Here is a 16,524-nt window from a genome sequence, read left to right as displayed (position 1 = left end):
TGGCACTGTGATCAATTTAAAAGCATATCTATATCCAGATTGAAGTCTAATGCCTTTTGCATATTTCAGGCATATGACATTTATCTGAATGTGTGGAAATGATTTGGCAAAATAAACATCTAAATTGGGGACAGACGGACACACAAACACAGGAATGACGAAAAGTTAACAAAAAAGAAGAAAAGCCAAGGGCATTGCCTAATAGATGTGACAAACTTGGGTAAGTGCTTTCATGATGGAGAGGGAGACGAGGAGTGGCTACCTGCCATCTGTCAAACTCTTAACAGACTTGTACACTGATTCTCGAAGTCAAGGCTGGTTACCATTTTAAATCAAATGAGCTTTTCCAATGGGGGCTCTGGATGCAAGGCCAGTATTGTTGTGGTTTCTGCCTTATCCAGAGTGAAGCTTCTCCTTGTAATAAGGACACTGAAATGTTAAAACATGTGGATGTGTTCACCTTCCCAACAGTGAGATGCTGGGCCTTGCCAAGTTTGTACAGATGCCAATGAATGTGACACTCGAGGGAGGTACTGCCTGCCCAGTGGCGTGGCTGTAGGGATTGTTCTGGGTTGGCTGTGGTGGCACTAAGACAAAGACAAGGCCCGATGTCTGGCATTGCTGTCATAGAAACAGTCTGAGCAGCAGATGTCAAGGTTTGCTTAGATGTCATCTAGCTAGTAAACATCTAATTGGAATTACTGTCAGCGTTTTCACTTCACTCAACTTTAGTCCAGTTAGTAGTGAAATGCATTTGATAGTAAGGTCCTTAGATCCCATTTGTTTTTTTAAACGTGCTCAGAAGATAAATTATTTACTAACTACACAGAAGTAACCTGCAGACTGCAGCACACCTCAGGACAGCACAGCATTTGTGTGGCTAGATAGTCTCTTCAATTACCTCCTTCTACTTCAACAAACACCCATCTTTGCCCTTATGTGGGCTTTCCTTCCTAGGCTCAGCACAGATTTTATCTAGGAAAGTCATTTGTTATTCCATCCAGGGAAACCCTCTGAAAGTAGGATATCACCATTGCCCTGTGTTTATGCTTGCTGTGACAGTGGTATTCCTGATAAACATTTGGTGATGAGAATAGAGCTAATGCTTAACCACGGCTCCAGTTAGACAGCCAAATGGGAATTCTGTCAACGTCACAACCAGTTTGTGTGAGCACTTGCAGTTTATACCAATGTCAAAAGGAATGGTATCTTTTGAGAACCAGGCAGGTTGTTGATAACTGGCCTTTCAAATGCTATTTTGGGTTCTGTTTAAGTCAATAGTTTCTGTACCTGAGAGAACTTGGGCTTGTGAGGGCCTGTGAGCTGTGATTGTAAACATGCTGGTTATGTTCAGCAGTAGTGCAGAGGTTCTCTGTTATATGGAGCCTGATGTCAGGAGCTCCTGGTCTGTGTTGACAGTTCTGCATTCTGTCAGTGGCTTTATTGCACTAGTACTAGTAAATGCCTTTTTGAATGTGTGTTTTGTTGTTTTGTTTTTTTGCTGTTGTGCAGTTTGGTATTGGAGGCTTTTTCTGCATCTTTCTAGCACTGGATTAAATGGATGTGGAATCTCTGCAGTGTGAAAATTCCTGTAGCATCTGCTGTGTTTTGGTACAATCTGAGACCTTAAGCTAGCTATTGAACGCAAGTTTCTTTTCATACCCAGCTTGTGTAAACAATCCTTTTACCCTCATGACTGGCATCTTCCCATCACAGAGATAAGCAGTGGTTTCATGGAGCTGGGGAGTGAATTTGTGAAGGTCAAAAGCAGTGGTTTGCAATTACCTGGCATGGGATCTCATAGGTGCTTGGACTTTGGGTTTGCTGCCTCTGCTGGTAAGAAAAGGAAACTTCACTTCAGTGAAGGCTGGCACTTCAGCACTGGGAATGCTGAATTCACTTTAAAATGTTATAGATCTTGTGACCTTCATGCATGGTGGGCTTGATCAAGCTAGGCAATGCTATCACACAGTCCAAAATAACATCTGCTGGCTTGTTGGAAACCGCTATCCCAACTGGCTCCTTGTTTTGCCAAAGTGCTGTCTGCTGTTTTGCTCGCTGGCATGTTATAGACCTACAAAAGAGCAGCTGTGAGATAAGATGCTCAGATTGGCAGGGTTCCATCTCCCTTACCTAGGAAAGGAGCAAAAGGAAGTCTCTTGCATCTTCCATTTCTCACTCAATGGGCTTCTGTTGAACAGCTGCTGCAAGATACTCCTTTAAAAATCCATCTATAAAAACCCCCCAGTAAACAAAGAAGCAATCCCAAGCAAGCCCAGGAGCACTTATATGCACGTGGCTTTATAGGATAAGGATTGTATCATTGCATGATTGTTATGCCACACAGTGCCTCTGTGTGAGCACACACAGTGAAAGTGGTTGAAATAGCTTCTTTTGTATCTGCTCAGCTGAAAGGCAGTGATCGCGTCAGGCCAGAGCCAGGAACAAAAAGAACTCACCAGTGCATGGTGGTGCAGTCATGGCTTCTGTGTGGGATTAGAAAAAAGGACAAACCACAGGGTAAAGTGAGAGGACTGGAATTTTTATTTGTTACCTCTAGGTACCACGAGTTTGACATTAATAGGCAAGACCAGTGAATGAGCAGCAGTACATTGCATTCAAACCTGAATCTCCAAAGCACCAAAAATTGAGCTAGATTTACTTATTAATCCTATAGTTAGCACACTAGTCTGGACCTGCTGCATCTCATATTGTCCCTAATTTAGTAGTACATTTTTATGCAGTTAGGGGGCATGAGGAAAGAGTCAGTTGTGTAGTACCACTTCTACATCATCATAGGACTACAACATGCACATTCTACTATGTGGCCCAAGCAACAAGAATACAATAGAACAGTTACGGGTGGAGACAGGTTCATGTTAACACCACCTATGAATTTGTAGAAACCTTTCTGGACAGGTACCTACAGCAGTTCATCAATTCGTGTGGGAATGTTACACGCATGCACAAGTGATACAGTGGAAAACATAGCAGGAGCGGCAGCAGGACAGAGGACAAAGGTGAAATCTGTGATGGGATGCACTGGAAACAAGACCTTCCTCAGCTTTCTACAGCAAGTCTCTGCTCTGTTAGCGAGGCCTGCTGGGCAACAGTTTTGTTCTCATGGCTGCGGAGTTTTGATATGACTTCTAGAAACGCCATGCTCTGCACTTCCTTTTGAAGAGGTTCTGGAAAAGGAAATATTAAAAGAAACAGTGCTTTGTATGAGATAGGCAGAAGAAAACTGTGAGGAACTTTTCTACTAAACCCTGTACACACAAGCATGCAGCTGTGAATGGTTATTGTTTACTTTTTTGAATTGCTTTTGATGATGGAGAGACAACTTTTCAGAGCCTCTAGCATACACAAACTCCATGGATTTCAGGTGATGATGAATGATGAAGCTGCTGCATAGCAGTTAAGAATATCCACCTGGATTGCCTTCCAAAACAGATGCTTAGGAAGTATTTTTAATGAAAACATTTTTTTGGTTTATTCTTTAAACAAGGCTGACTAAGTGAGCTGGCTGTGACAGACTCACTGCATCATTTGTGTGTGTCAAGTCTCACTAGTTGTGTGGGGGTGTGAGATGGGTCCTTAATGGATGTGTCACCACCTGGTCACTGTTTGCTGTTCCTTTACAGCTCAGCTCTGAAGTTAATGCAAACAACATAATGCAGAGCACTGCCCAGTGCTGTGCATATGGATGCAGTGTTCATGTTCTACTCAAAAGTAGATGATTCTGATGATGAGTCTGATGATTCTGATCCTGGATTGCATGTTACTTACTTTTTGTATTATTTAAAAGAGGTAGGCAGCAACTCAAAAAATTGAGCAGAAATTGTAAGAAATTTGACAAGTTTTCTCAAAGCCTGGTACACTGAACATCTCACAGTTTTGATCTAAAATGGTTGGTTTTGTTATATGCCTCTCTTGTGAAATCCCACTCAGCAACAAATACATATTATTTTGCTTTCCACATGTTGCTGGGGGCCTAATCTCTGAATTTCCCAGGAGAAAACCTACCTGTTTCAGATAGCTATGCTTTATGCTATTTACTTTTTTTTTTTTAATTTAAAAGCAAGCTTTGGCATTTGTTCCCATCCCTACCTACTTTCTTGTTCACATGTTTTTAGTTCTCATGCAGTTTAACCCCTACCATGTAAGAACTGGCACCTCTCGTGCTGCTGTGCACCTGGGAAGATGTATGTACAGACTGATGTCAGTGAAGCTGTTGGGGTGTTCATGCTATGTATGCACTTTCTGCTTTCTGCTGAGATATCAACATGTTTAAGCAAGGTATTTCACTGTGCTTTACCATGGCTGGCAACATCCAGTTTCATGGAGACTCTTGCCTACAGAAGACTGTGCTAGCTAAGAATGCTCTGCTTTGGATGATCCATTTTCCATTCCCCTAATTTTTCTTTCCCTATCCATTCACTCAGTTGCAAGAGGAACTTCCAGATGGAAAGAATCACATAAAAATAGGTATCTGTTAACTGCTTAACACCATTTGAAGTTCAACAAAGGCAAATGCAGAGTTCTTTACCTGGGGAAGAATAACCCCAGGCACCAGCACAGGCTGGGGGCTGATATGGGGAAAGCATCTCTGTGGAGGACCTGGATGTCCTAGTAGAAGAGTAGCTGTCCATGAGCCAGCAGTATGTCCTTGTAGCCATGAAGGCCACTGGAAGGCCTAGGAAGGCCTAGGAAGAACATGGGCAGCAGGTCAAGAGACTCTCTGCTCAGTTCTGATAAACTAACATCTGCAGTGCTTTTGTCCAGTTCTGGGCTTCTCAGTACAAGAGAGACATGGAGCTCCTGGAGTGGAGCCAGTGGAGTGCGACAAAGATGATTTAGGGACTGGAGCATTTCTCAGAAGGAGAGGCTGAGGGAGCTGGGTCTGTTCGGCCTCAAGAAGAGATGAGAAAGGAGGAAACTCATTAGTGTCTGTGAGTATCTGGAGGGAGCGTGTGAAGAGGACAGAACCAGGCTCTGCTCAGTGATGTCCAGCAATAGGACAAGAGGCAACAGGCAGAAACTGATGCAGAGGAAGTTCCACCTGAACATGAGGAAGAAGAACTGCTTTACTGTGCAGATGATTGAACACCAGAACAGATTGCCCAGAGAGGTTCTGGAATCTCCCTCACTGGAACTTTCTGGATGCAATCCTGTGCCATGTGCTCTAGGATGGCTCTGCTTGAGCAGGGAAGCTGGACCACTGTAGTCCCTTCCAACTTGACCCATTCTGTGAACACACAGATGTTGGCAACATCAGGTTAAATGTGATGCCAGATACCCCATAACAAAGCATAGTAACAACAGCAGCCACTGGAGAATTAAACAAAATCAATAGTTAAACCAGTGGAGCTGCTTCTAGTCTTTATTGAACTATATTGGGGTATACTTTAAAAATAACTACACATGTCTGTTCACAGTAGAACAAGGAAACGTGGCTCATGATGTGGAGATGGTAATGCAAACTGTTTAGAGGCAACAGAGCTGTAAGAGGTGTATGTTAGTATTTTCCCATGTAAAGAGCAATCAGCTCCTTGATTCTCCTCTCCTTGGTTAAAATAGTAACCCCCAAATCCCCCCCCCCCCCCAACTTAGAAGTTAATACCAGGGTTGCTCAGTTATTTTTGTGTCCTTGCTGATTTTACACAGGTCTGTTCATCAGGAAGCAAGGTCAGTCAAATACTGGGCCTTAACTTCACAGCTGCATAATGCAGTGACAAGCTGCTGTCTGTTCTCTGGGAGCAGGGTAAGGAGCCTTATGCCTAGGCAAAGCTTACAGTGCAGTGGCAGACTGAATTCTGCCACTCAGATAACCCTAAAATGCCTCCCCTAAGATAAGACTGCTCTGTACTCTGGTGGACAAGAGAGACAGCTATTTGACTTTAACTTGGTGAGTCTTGCAGCTAACAACATTCAGGAAGGGAAAATGCAACTGTCAGGCAGATTTTCTGAAGATGATTATTTTAGTTGTAAGCAGTGGAAATAAAGATCAAGACAGTGAGGCTGACTGTGAACCTTTGGCAAAAGGCTTCTGCTCTAAAATGCATGGATAGTCCGAAGCATGAAATGGCTCAAGAAGGTTGTAGCAACTAAGTTTACATGTCTTAGCATTAAAGTGAGTGCCTACTGTGAGCTGAGGCTTGTTAGCAAATTTTGAGCACAATCTTTGCGCACTGAGATGTGTATATTCTCTATACTAAAACCAAGTATTTGTTCCTATAAGATGGCAAGAATACAATATTCACTTGCATGGATGTACAGGTCTCCAAAATTACACTTGCAGTAGGCATGGTGAACTCTGTTTAAGTTAAAAAGCATCCTTGTTTACAGAGACAGCACACGTTTAACTGTAGTAACTTTTTATCTATTAATTGAATTGCTCTAAACTAATCTCTAGAGAACCTTCATATGTTTCACACTTGGCAAATTGTGCAGACAGGCTCTGACTTTCCAGCTTTCTGTAATTATTCCAGTTCTTTGTCATCTTAGTTGACTGTAAATGCCTAGACCTTTATGGAATGAAATTTGTTCTTTCTCCACAGATTCAATCTTTCTTAAAGAACTGAATGAAAGAAACAGCAACTTCTTGAAACCTTGTATGAAATTTCTCCATGACACCTTGCTCTTTTTTGTTTTGTGGTTTTTGTCTGTTTGCCCACACTCAGGTGGGAAGTTGTAATATCAAACCACAGCCTGTTTGAAGAGCCTGTAAACAGTGTGACCTTTAGCAGAGGGTGAGCTCAGAGAGATGAGGGTTTACAGTGTCCAGCACTGATGAGTCTTAGTGCATTTTGTGCCTGGTGGGCTGTTGAGGGAAGGAGTCTTCCTAGTGATAAGGATCCTTCCTAAAGTACCATCACACATCAATTACAGAGAACTTGCAGTTAGAAATGAAAATGAAATTCTTGTGATCGGTGTATTTGCAAAGACAACTTGATATTGTACAGCTGTAAATGCTTTCATTTCTTTTCTGTCAAAGTTTGAGCTAACTGCATCCTAGAAAAATCATGGTCACGTTTCTGTAGTTAGTATCCAAAATTGAGTTAACAGCTTCATCCTTGACACTATAGATAGACACTACAGAGTCATAGTAAATTGAACCTTTTTGTTTATATCCATTGTGAACAGAGAACCAGTCACAGTGTATTTGTACATGCTCTGTGTTCAGCTGTAGGAGAGAACTATATTGCATACATAAATCTTGGGAAGTAGCCTCTCCTGAATACTCACCAGATCCTATAAGAGCACAGATCAGCACCATGGAGTTATATTTTATTTCTGGAGCACTCCTGTCATCTGAGAGCAGTCTGTGTAGAATCTGAACAAGCTGAGCATTTTCAAGATCCTTTTCAGCAGTGACTGAAATACAAGTGAAAATTTGTAAGTCTGGAAGTGCCACTTTCTTTGATGTTATATGTGTTATCCCTTTATTGAAACATGATCTCTCACCAGAGTGAAAGTGAGGCTGTGGTATATAACTCATTGGTATAAAACTCGAGCGCATATTTGATGGTATGACAAGAATCACAGCTCTTGCTATAAAATTGTGAAGTTGTCTAACTGCTTGAAAGGACAGTCACAGAGTTTAATGATGAAATCCAGTCTTAATGTTCTGTAAGCTGATGGAAAAGCCATGAGGCTTTCTAGCTGTTTAGGCCAACACCTGAAATATTTCAGCTTTCAACACTTCCATTGCCTGAATTTGCTTTTGGAAATTCTGAGTAAATATAGATTGCGTAGTTCTTGATTCCGTGGTAGAGGGAGCTCAGGGTCCATTATAAAGCCTGTGGAAAACTTTTCAAGATCTCCATTTGAGTTACTGCCTCTGTAGTTTTCTAAGATACATGTATTGAATTTGGGCTCAACCTTTAAATGCCTGAAGACAAGACAAAGAGATGATTCATGTGAATAGGAATATCCTTCCTTTTATTTAAAACAATTCCTTGATGTATTGGCAGTGATTCGAAAGTTGAACAGAGCATTCCTGTAGTACACAATGGCAAGAGATGAAATTAAGAACAAAAATATGTAAGGTTGTTTATCTAGTTCCTTAGTTAAAAATTAAGTAAACAGGATAAACAAAACCTCTGTTGAGCATTTACTTTCCTGTTTCAAAAGCTGAGGTACTACAAATGCAGGTGAAGATATGTAATCATGTCTGCCTTCACATGGTAATTCTTGCACTTAATCCTGGGTAATTTAATGAAAACATACTGGGGGCATTAACCACCTCCGTGTATTCTCTAGTTCTCACTTATTAGGTAAGTGCACTCTTCACTTTGGAAAGCTTTCTCAAAAGTGGATTAACATTCTAGTGTCGGAATGTGGTCAGGTCATATAGTCTCTAGTCTAAGGTATGTTTGCTTTCTGAGTTTTACCCCGAATATGAAAGTTAAACTGGAGAGCCTTTCTAGATCACTCCACCACCTACCAGAATGATGGAGCAGATCCCGTGTAACCAGCACTCTCCAGTTTCCTGCATAACGTGATGGCTTGCCTGTGTCTGCATGAACCACCATGGAAATACTGAAAGGCAGGTGGAAGGAGGAGGCTATTCTACATTGCATTCTCCCTCTATGGCTTCTCTTGGGCAGACTGGAAAGGAGACAAGTTGAGTGAACTCCTGGGATACTCACCTAACTCTAGAGCTGCTATCAATGCCAGTGCAACGAGAGCTTCGTTTTGCATTATTACGTGTTCGCTGGTCGCCATGGTTACTAAATGCTTGATGCCACCGCTCTGTACAATGGTCCTAATTACATCCTAAAATACATAAAGCAAAGATAACAAAATTCTGCACTGCATACAAACTGTATTAAATAAGGGAACTGTCAGGGATGCTGTGTTATCTTTGGGTAAGGGTACTCGTTGGCTTTGTGCACACAGAATCACTTTATACATCAATGTACAGACATGCAGGCCTACATATTATCTCTTACTTCTCTGCAATTGCAAGGTACAGGGTGTTAAACCAAGGCAGGTAACCCCATAACTAAGTTAAGACACACATAATGAACTCTTTTCCTGGCTATACAGTGTAACTCAAGTTCTCATGCTGTGCCATCAATCATCAAATAATTAGGGGTTCAAAGTATCCAACAAAATATATACTTGGGGTAAGGAAACACACAAAAATAGTTATAATAAAGTTATTAAATGCTTCATCTCTCTCCATGAATTTTCAGAGCTTCTTCAAAATGTTCAGAGAGGTGAGATCACAAATATGAGACCTTGTTATGTAACAGAAATACCTTACTATGTAACAGAAATACCAGAAATGGTGTACTTGAAAAGCTGTTTAGACATAAGACAGGAAAACAAGCAGTGGTATCTTGTGGAATTTTTCTTCAAATACAAAGGAGGTAAGGAAAAGGTATGTATGGGACACCAATGTGTTGGTTTCTGTTCTAAAGCCAGCTGTTAAAATGAACTGTTGTGCAGTACTGCTGCCTAGTATCTAGGAACTTAAAATGTTATTTAACTGGATTAAATGTGTCTAAAGTAGATAAAAAATACACAGCTAGGATTCTGTTTTCGAGTCCAAAATTTGATCCAACTTATGTGACAAGAGATAAAGATTATAGTAGACTAATACTCTACAGGTTCTATTTATAATTTCAAAAGTGGTTGTGCACCTCACGTTTTCACCATCTTATATCCCAAAAATACTTGCAAAAAGTTTGCCTGAAAAATCAGGTAACTTGACATGCTGAAAGGAAACTGTTCAAGGAAATGTGGATTTATTTTTTATTATTTTTTATTTGTCCTGTGAGTGCACAAAGGTTTGAAGTAGCATTTATTTCTTGAAACAAGAATATTTAAATTTTTCATCTATATCTTAAATTTCCATTTAAAACACATCCCCCTTTCTTACACCAGCCACAAGCCAAAATAGTGAGATGTACAGTCTCACTACTGTGAAACTATAACATTAAAAAAAAAAAAAATCTAAACCCAAACAATCTCAAATACTTTAAATCCCAACCTCATAAAAAAAAAAAAAACCAAAAAAAAACAAAACAAAAAAACCCCAGAAAACCAAAAAACAACACTCCAAAGTATTTTTCAGACTGAGACAATCTGGAATTGCTAAGTTCTATTTGAACTGATGTGGAATTTTGGGTATATAAGTCTTAAGAGCCAATCAGCATCTTTGACATCAACATTTTTTATATTGTAGGTGAACATCACCCTTTAAAAGGCAGTACCAAATAGATGACAGCCATCAGGTTTGGTGCTAGTGTGGCTGAAATCACAGGCTGAAAAACTCCAGTCTTGTAGAATGACTAAAACTGACTGTTGCCTTTGTAAATATTACCCCAAAGCATTTAAAATTAAAAGCCAAATTCAAACCTGATGTCAAGAGCCATACAGCTGTACTCATATTCAAACCTAGAGGGCAGCAAAAGCTTAAAAAACCCCACTCTCTCAGCTTTGTTATCCTCTTCATGTCAAATTTCCTCTGTGAGTACATGCACCCCACAAAAATTAATTCACCTGTGATAATGATGTTAATTTCTGCCTTAATATCTATTTGATGTTATCAGTAGTGTCTCCATATTTAGAATTGAGTTCTGTTGTCCTATAGAGAATATTTATTAAGTCTCCCATCTGTGGTGGTGGTTGCCATCCATACATGCATGTTGGGGACTTTGGGGAGGGGGGCAGAAGAAGTCAGAACCAGGAAAATGAACCCTCATCAGTTTTAGAGGCTGAACATAAAATGGAGAAAGGGTATTAGACAGAGACAGTGATATTAGCAATCAGCAAAGACTTAAATCCCTGTGAGGCCTGTAGATTTGTTCTTGGAGACGCTCAGTACACATCAGGCCCCTACTATATTTTTCACTACATAAATGCCATGGATGAATGAAGAGGTCAGTGGTACAGTCCGAGCTCTCCAAATCACACTTGCTATTTAAGTTCAGTTATGCAGCCTGTGTTCATATCAGTGAACATGCTAAAGGAAATCTGAGCCTGAAATAGCCTGTCTCCAGAGGAGATGTGTTTATCCTTTATAAGGCTGCTTTGTCTAATATTCAGCTGAACATAAGAATGATGGACTTGGACTGCTTAGGTAAAGATATTTGATTGATGTGAAGGTGATGAGAGGGGCAGATGAATTTTTCCTAACGTTATACCTTTTGCCATATACAATTTTGTTAGAATTTGGTATAAATTATCATTTCTAACGATCCATCAGAATCTTAAAACTCTGAAATACCCTGTATGAAGAGTAGGGAGACAGACTATTTCTGGATCTCAGTTTTATATAAATATATAGCAAGATCCTAACAACTGAATTCACTGATTGTTCATATATAGCATCATTAAAACATAGAGAATACAGCATGCTGAAGTTCTGCAGGATACATTTAAAATAAAAGTAAGTCAACCTTGGGCAGAGGAGATGTAACACATGAATACCCAAGCTGGCTTGCTAGAAGGATTGCACGGTGGAGGGCTGGTTACCAACAGCAAGTGCACAGGTAACTCTTGGTTCTGACAAGCTGACCTTTTTCTCCACTAACTTACTTTTGATTTGCTGTGTCGTATAAGTGCAGAAAGTAGTCTGTTGGACTCTCCCATCACACCTGCGTGATCCTTGGCTTCACACCACTCCACCAATCGTTCCACCAGTTTTATGTTTTTGCCCAGCTGTTCAGCTGCTTCTGCTACATGATGCCGGAGCCAACAACACAACAAAAAGGTTGTCATTTTTTTAAGCAAGTACTAGGAAAACAAGCTGAAAGTTACTAACTTGGAGGAGTTAGAAGAACTTCACTAGCCTGCATTACCAAAGGGAAAAGTCTAGATTGCATTTAAGCAAGTAAAGCTAGTCAAAATGAAAAAAAATTAAAAAAATCCAGAAAAACATTCATAATCCAGTTTTTGAAACAACTTATCAGCCCAGTTAATGAAGCTTGTGCACTGATGAAGAGCAGGGAAAATACAGGTGATATCACACTCCCAGCTGAGCTGTGAGCCAGCTCAAGAATTAAAAACCAGGAGGGACTGCTGCCAGAAGGGAGCACTGTGGTCAGTTAGATCAGGTTTGATAGACAGTAAGTCATGTAAGTTTCTTAAAAAATGTCTATTTCACATCCAATAGCTTTGCTAGAACGAGAACGGATCTTTTGAAAATATCTGTAGGACTGAGTCAAAAAATACGCAGCTAATTTACCTCATGAACTATTTCTGTTTTTCAGCAGACTTCTGATTTTATAAATCCTCATCCTGGAACAAGCTGGTAACTAAAAGGTGCCTTTTCTTTTTGGAATTGCAGTCTATCAATTAATAGAGTATTATCCTGTTCCAAGGACAGAGGTACAGCCAGGGAATACAGTAAGTGAACAGCAAAACAGGAGTGGTAGCTCAAAACACTCACACCTCAATACACACTTGTAATGTGACAGTGTAAAGAAAGAAGTTCAAAAGTAAATAAGCATTTGACACCTATTTGAAGGGTCCCTGGTAATCAGTTTAGGAGTTCTGAAAAAAAAATCAACTCATATTCCTTTCCTTTTGCACATGTATTAGATTTATTCCATGACTTCAGGAATGAAATTTAGAAAAACTCTGCTTCTCTCTTTTAAGAATCTTGGCAGCGTATCACAGAGTGAACCAAAGAGAATCACTTAACATAGAGAACAGTTTATTTTTACCTTGTGCATCTATTAACATTCTTAATGTTCCCAGCAGCTTGAACTGAACAGGGGGCATCTCCGATCTGAGAAATTTCAATACAGCTTCTGCAACGCCAGCTGATAGCATCTTAGCCTTATTTACAACTGCATGAATAAAGAACAGAAATTGATCTCAAAAACATTTGTGGAAGATGCAGTTTATTTCAGAGCTGGTCTTGAAGCAAATTTTGAGACGTTGTTTGAAAAAGAGGTTGTGAGCACAGATTGCAGGAACAGTGTGCGCTGGTGGTACTGTGTTGTGGGAAAATGTCACGATTCCTGTGAAATTAAGTGCTTTTTCCTCGCATGCACATCTAACTTTCTGTATTCAGCTTGAGCACCACCAAAGGGGTAGACTCTTCCCTTTGGTCTAGGAAAGGCATCTTCCACAAAATACATCAGGCAGAAGCCCAGGCTAATACTTGCACCCCCAAATATGAGGAAACTTCTCTGAGTCCCAAACACACTCTTCTATTTCTCACAGACAAAGGAACTGAAGCATTCAGTTAGCAGAATAACCTCTTATCCAGTTCCAGTACTTCATACAAACAACACTCTGGCCTGACATGCCTGGAGTCTGTAGTCTTTTATTGCCTTCTTCCCCTCACCAACCTCTCTTTCATTCCTTTCACTAGTCCATGTTCTCCATTTTCACAGAGCTCTCTGAAATGCATTTAAGGTACAAACCTTGCCCAGTAGTGTACTTGGAAAAAAATACTTATTAGGAATTTGAAATAGCGTTTTGACAAAGAGCTCGTACTGAGGTCAGTTATTACTTGTTTGTTTCTTTCTAACAATGTACAGGGATGGTTATGTAGGTCTCTGGCAGACACCCTTCAGCATAGGCTACTGGGAAGCTGCTTGATAGAAGTGAAAAGAATGACTCACCTGAGAAAGGAAAGCAAATGGAATACTGCTGAACCTCAGTGGGTTTAGTTATGTATGCATGATCATTTCTAAAAGTTATGATTTGTCAAAACCAAAAATAGTAAAATAAGGTTATATGGATGAAAGAGTTATTTTTGGCTTGACACAAGAAACCATTCACAAGTGTTATGGATTTGCTTTGTTGTTTTGTGTGTGTGCTGTACCTTTATGCTTGGGTAATCAAAACTCATACAAATTAAGTTACTAAAAATGACAAAATTAGCATTCAGCTTACTGCCAACAAACAGTAACTAACTGCAATAGGCTGGCTATTCTGCCAGTCTACCTCCAACTCTAATTTGGCAATTTTCAGTGTCTTAAGTAACATGCAGTGTTTTAACAAAGTGGGCACTGTTCTGTGGTGGGGACCCTCAGCTGTGAGACAGATTGTAAATGAAGCAAGCAGAAAGAAAAATAAATATGCAGTGCTCTGGACAAAAAGGGTTGAGAAATCATATTCAAGGCCTCCTCAGCTTCTCACCAATTACAAGGCTGCCCTTTCTTTGTGGGGGATACTGTGGGATCAAAGTGGCAAGGGACAGTCACTATGCCTGTGATGTATTCAGAACTGCTTCTCTGAACTGCTGTGCAACAGACACAAAAGCAGTGATGGGCCAGAATGAAAAGCAGCAGTCTGACCTGCCTCTAGGACTGTCAGTCAGTGCTCCCACCCACATTCTCTGGGGGGTACAGTGGGAGAACAGAATTTCACCTTTGTGTAGTTAGCAGTGCAAAGAGAGGCTTACCAGGAATAGCCAGGTTTCTGAGAGCACTCAGTGCAGCGTGCTGCACAGTTACATTTCCATCCTCCACATGTCTGTCTAGCAGATCCATCAGCTTTTGAACTATGCCATTATCCACCATATGGATGCAGTTTCCGTCTGTGCGAGATGTAACAAGTCATTTGTGAAGGGAAGATTATTACTAAGATTTTTACAATAGCTTCTTATGAATAGAAGTGTTATTTCCTTGCTCCTTTTTAGATTTCATTGTTGAGAATTTGACCACCATCACCCGTGAGAACTGCAGTGCTCATGACAAACTTAGAAGAGTGATAGAAGAAATACTGAAGAAGGTAGAAATCCTCTTATACCCCTCTACAAATGCAAAATAATATTTTTTAAAGTAGGTTTAATGTTTTTGAGGATTGTAAAGTTTAAAACTAGTGATGTTGCTGTTTAACGGAACAGCAGCTTTACTGCAACACAGTTCTTATTTGCAGCTGTACAGACAGAGCATGATAGAGGAGAACACATAAATTTACATAAGCTATTATGGCATGTTCTTACCATTTCTGGCAAAATTTGCAATAGCCAGTGCTCCTGCAAGCTGTAGCTGATGACTATTGGAAGGAATCCATGAAAGTACTCTTTGGAACACACTGCCTTTTCCTCCTTCAAATAACTTTTGCATGGATTCATCTGGGGTAAAAAGCACAGAGAGTCGGCAAGCCAAAGGGTTTGTTAGGGAGACTTCTCTTTATATCTGAGAAGCTCTGCTGGTTCCACTACAATTAATCCAGGCCTGCAATGAGGGACAAAATCTGACCTGTTAAATGTTTGTCTGATGGACAGTAGGTCATCCAGGTTATTTAGAAAATTAATAAATAATGAAAATCAGCAGCCAAATAGTGTATCTGTTTGGCTACAAGTATATCTATCTACAAGTATCTGCTGTTGCTTTGCAGAACATAGTGACAGCCCATGCTTACCTCCAAGCAATAACAGAACCATAAGATCAGAAGCTGTTTTAAGCTCTGCAATATCATCCTCTTTGTCGCTGTCCACAGTCTTCTGGACGATCTCAAGTAAGCACTCCACCAAACCTGCTTCAACCAGCTGCAGTTTAATGACATCTGGAAAATAGCATGGATAATAGGAGTCAGAATCAGGATTTTAAATGCATCTATCACACACACATATGCAGGATGGACTGTAAGAAACAGTGATGTCAGTGTTTTCACAGACAACTTCTGTACATAAAACCACAAGTTCTTTATTTGAAATTCTTATGGCAAACTTCTGTTATTATTCATTTAACAGGCTCTCCCTGGCTCTGGACTGCTTTTAGAGCACAGTGATAAGCTGAAGGTGTATGGAGCTCTTCACTTCTAAAAATGAGGCTATTTCTCTACAGCAAACTTGTGGCACCTCAGTCACGGCAAAGCAGACTCATAAAGACTGTGCTGTGTTCACGCTTTCCAAAGACAGACAGTATATTCTGCCATTTGTTGAAAGGGCTGCAGGAGTGCAGAAAGGCCAAATCCAAAAGGTTGGCTTGGCAGAGAAGTTTGCTCTGGAAACTGATGGGGAAAACTCATTTCTTAGTTGTTATTCAAAACAAGGCTTGAGAAGGTAATAAATATTTTTTTCAGGTGACATAGAATCTGGGAACAATATTTTTTCTCTTGTTTCTAAAATAACAAAATATTGAACAGATATTTCCCTTGGAATCTACATGCCTAAACTCCCTTTTTGTTAAGAGGGAATAGCAGGCTGTCTTACGCTATATTAGGTCATTTCATACATGGAAGTGATTCTGGTAGTTTTTGCAGGCCGACTTTGAAAAATAGTCACAAAGCTCTGCAGAAGTGTGGAAAAGAAGTGGATTTCTCTGAGTTTTCTATATGAAATGCTATTTTTAAAAAGGTGTTTAACCTAAGTTAAAATATTTTTAGGCCAGTGTTTTGGAAATATTTTTTTCATACAGTTTACAAGCCACAAATGTGTTCTACCTCTGGTGAAGGATGTGTCTGACTCTCAGTTTCCTGATGTCACTAGGCTTTTTGCCTCAGTGAAATTCATTGTTCCTTTAAGAGCGGCCGACCTTCTCATGAACTTTGTAAGGAAATGCAAAATCTCCAGTCGGGATTTTTTTTTTTAAATAGGCTCTT

General features: G+C 40.1%; 2 protein-coding genes across 8 annotated transcripts in view; one reads left to right on the top strand and one right to left on the bottom strand.

Annotated features, from left to right (window-relative positions):
- Nucleotides 1-1,692, top strand: part of TSPAN5 (tetraspanin 5) — an 85,260-nt gene extending 83,568 nt beyond the window's left edge. The window contains exon 9 of the mRNA XM_053976449.1: nucleotides 70-1,692. The gene's annotated coding sequence lies outside the window, so the exon portion shown is untranslated. The remainder of the gene's footprint in view (nucleotides 1-69) is intronic.
- Nucleotides 1,693-2,521: 829 nt separating this feature from the next.
- Nucleotides 2,522-16,524, bottom strand: part of RAP1GDS1 (Rap1 GTPase-GDP dissociation stimulator 1) — a 91,045-nt gene continuing 77,042 nt past the window's right edge. For 6 of the 7 annotated variants that reach the window (XM_053976430.1, XM_053976432.1, XM_053976433.1 and 3 more), the window contains 8 exons: nucleotides 15,343-15,486; nucleotides 14,921-15,052; nucleotides 14,378-14,512; nucleotides 12,684-12,809; nucleotides 11,554-11,693; nucleotides 8,655-8,781; nucleotides 7,249-7,377; nucleotides 2,522-3,188 (listed from right to left, as the gene is read on the bottom strand). In XM_053976430.1, coding sequence (XP_053832405.1) covers nucleotides 3,061-3,188; nucleotides 7,249-7,377; nucleotides 8,655-8,781; nucleotides 11,554-11,693; nucleotides 12,684-12,809; nucleotides 14,378-14,512; nucleotides 14,921-15,052; nucleotides 15,343-15,486 — 1,061 coding nt within the window. In that variant the 3' untranslated portion in view covers nucleotides 2,522-3,060. The remainder of the gene's footprint in view (nucleotides 3,189-7,248; nucleotides 7,378-8,654; nucleotides 8,782-11,553; nucleotides 11,694-12,683; nucleotides 12,810-14,377; nucleotides 14,513-14,920; nucleotides 15,053-15,342; nucleotides 15,487-16,524) is intronic. The other variant, XM_053976434.1, reaches the window with a different exon arrangement.

The sequence above is a fragment of the Vidua macroura genome, chromosome 4 (assembly GCF_024509145.1).
Source record: "Vidua macroura isolate BioBank_ID:100142 chromosome 4, ASM2450914v1, whole genome shotgun sequence".
Lineage (NCBI taxonomy): Eukaryota > Metazoa > Chordata > Aves > Passeriformes > Viduidae > Vidua > Vidua macroura.
Note: the sequence above shows the minus strand (reverse complement) of the source record. Positions and strands in the feature narration are given on the sequence as shown.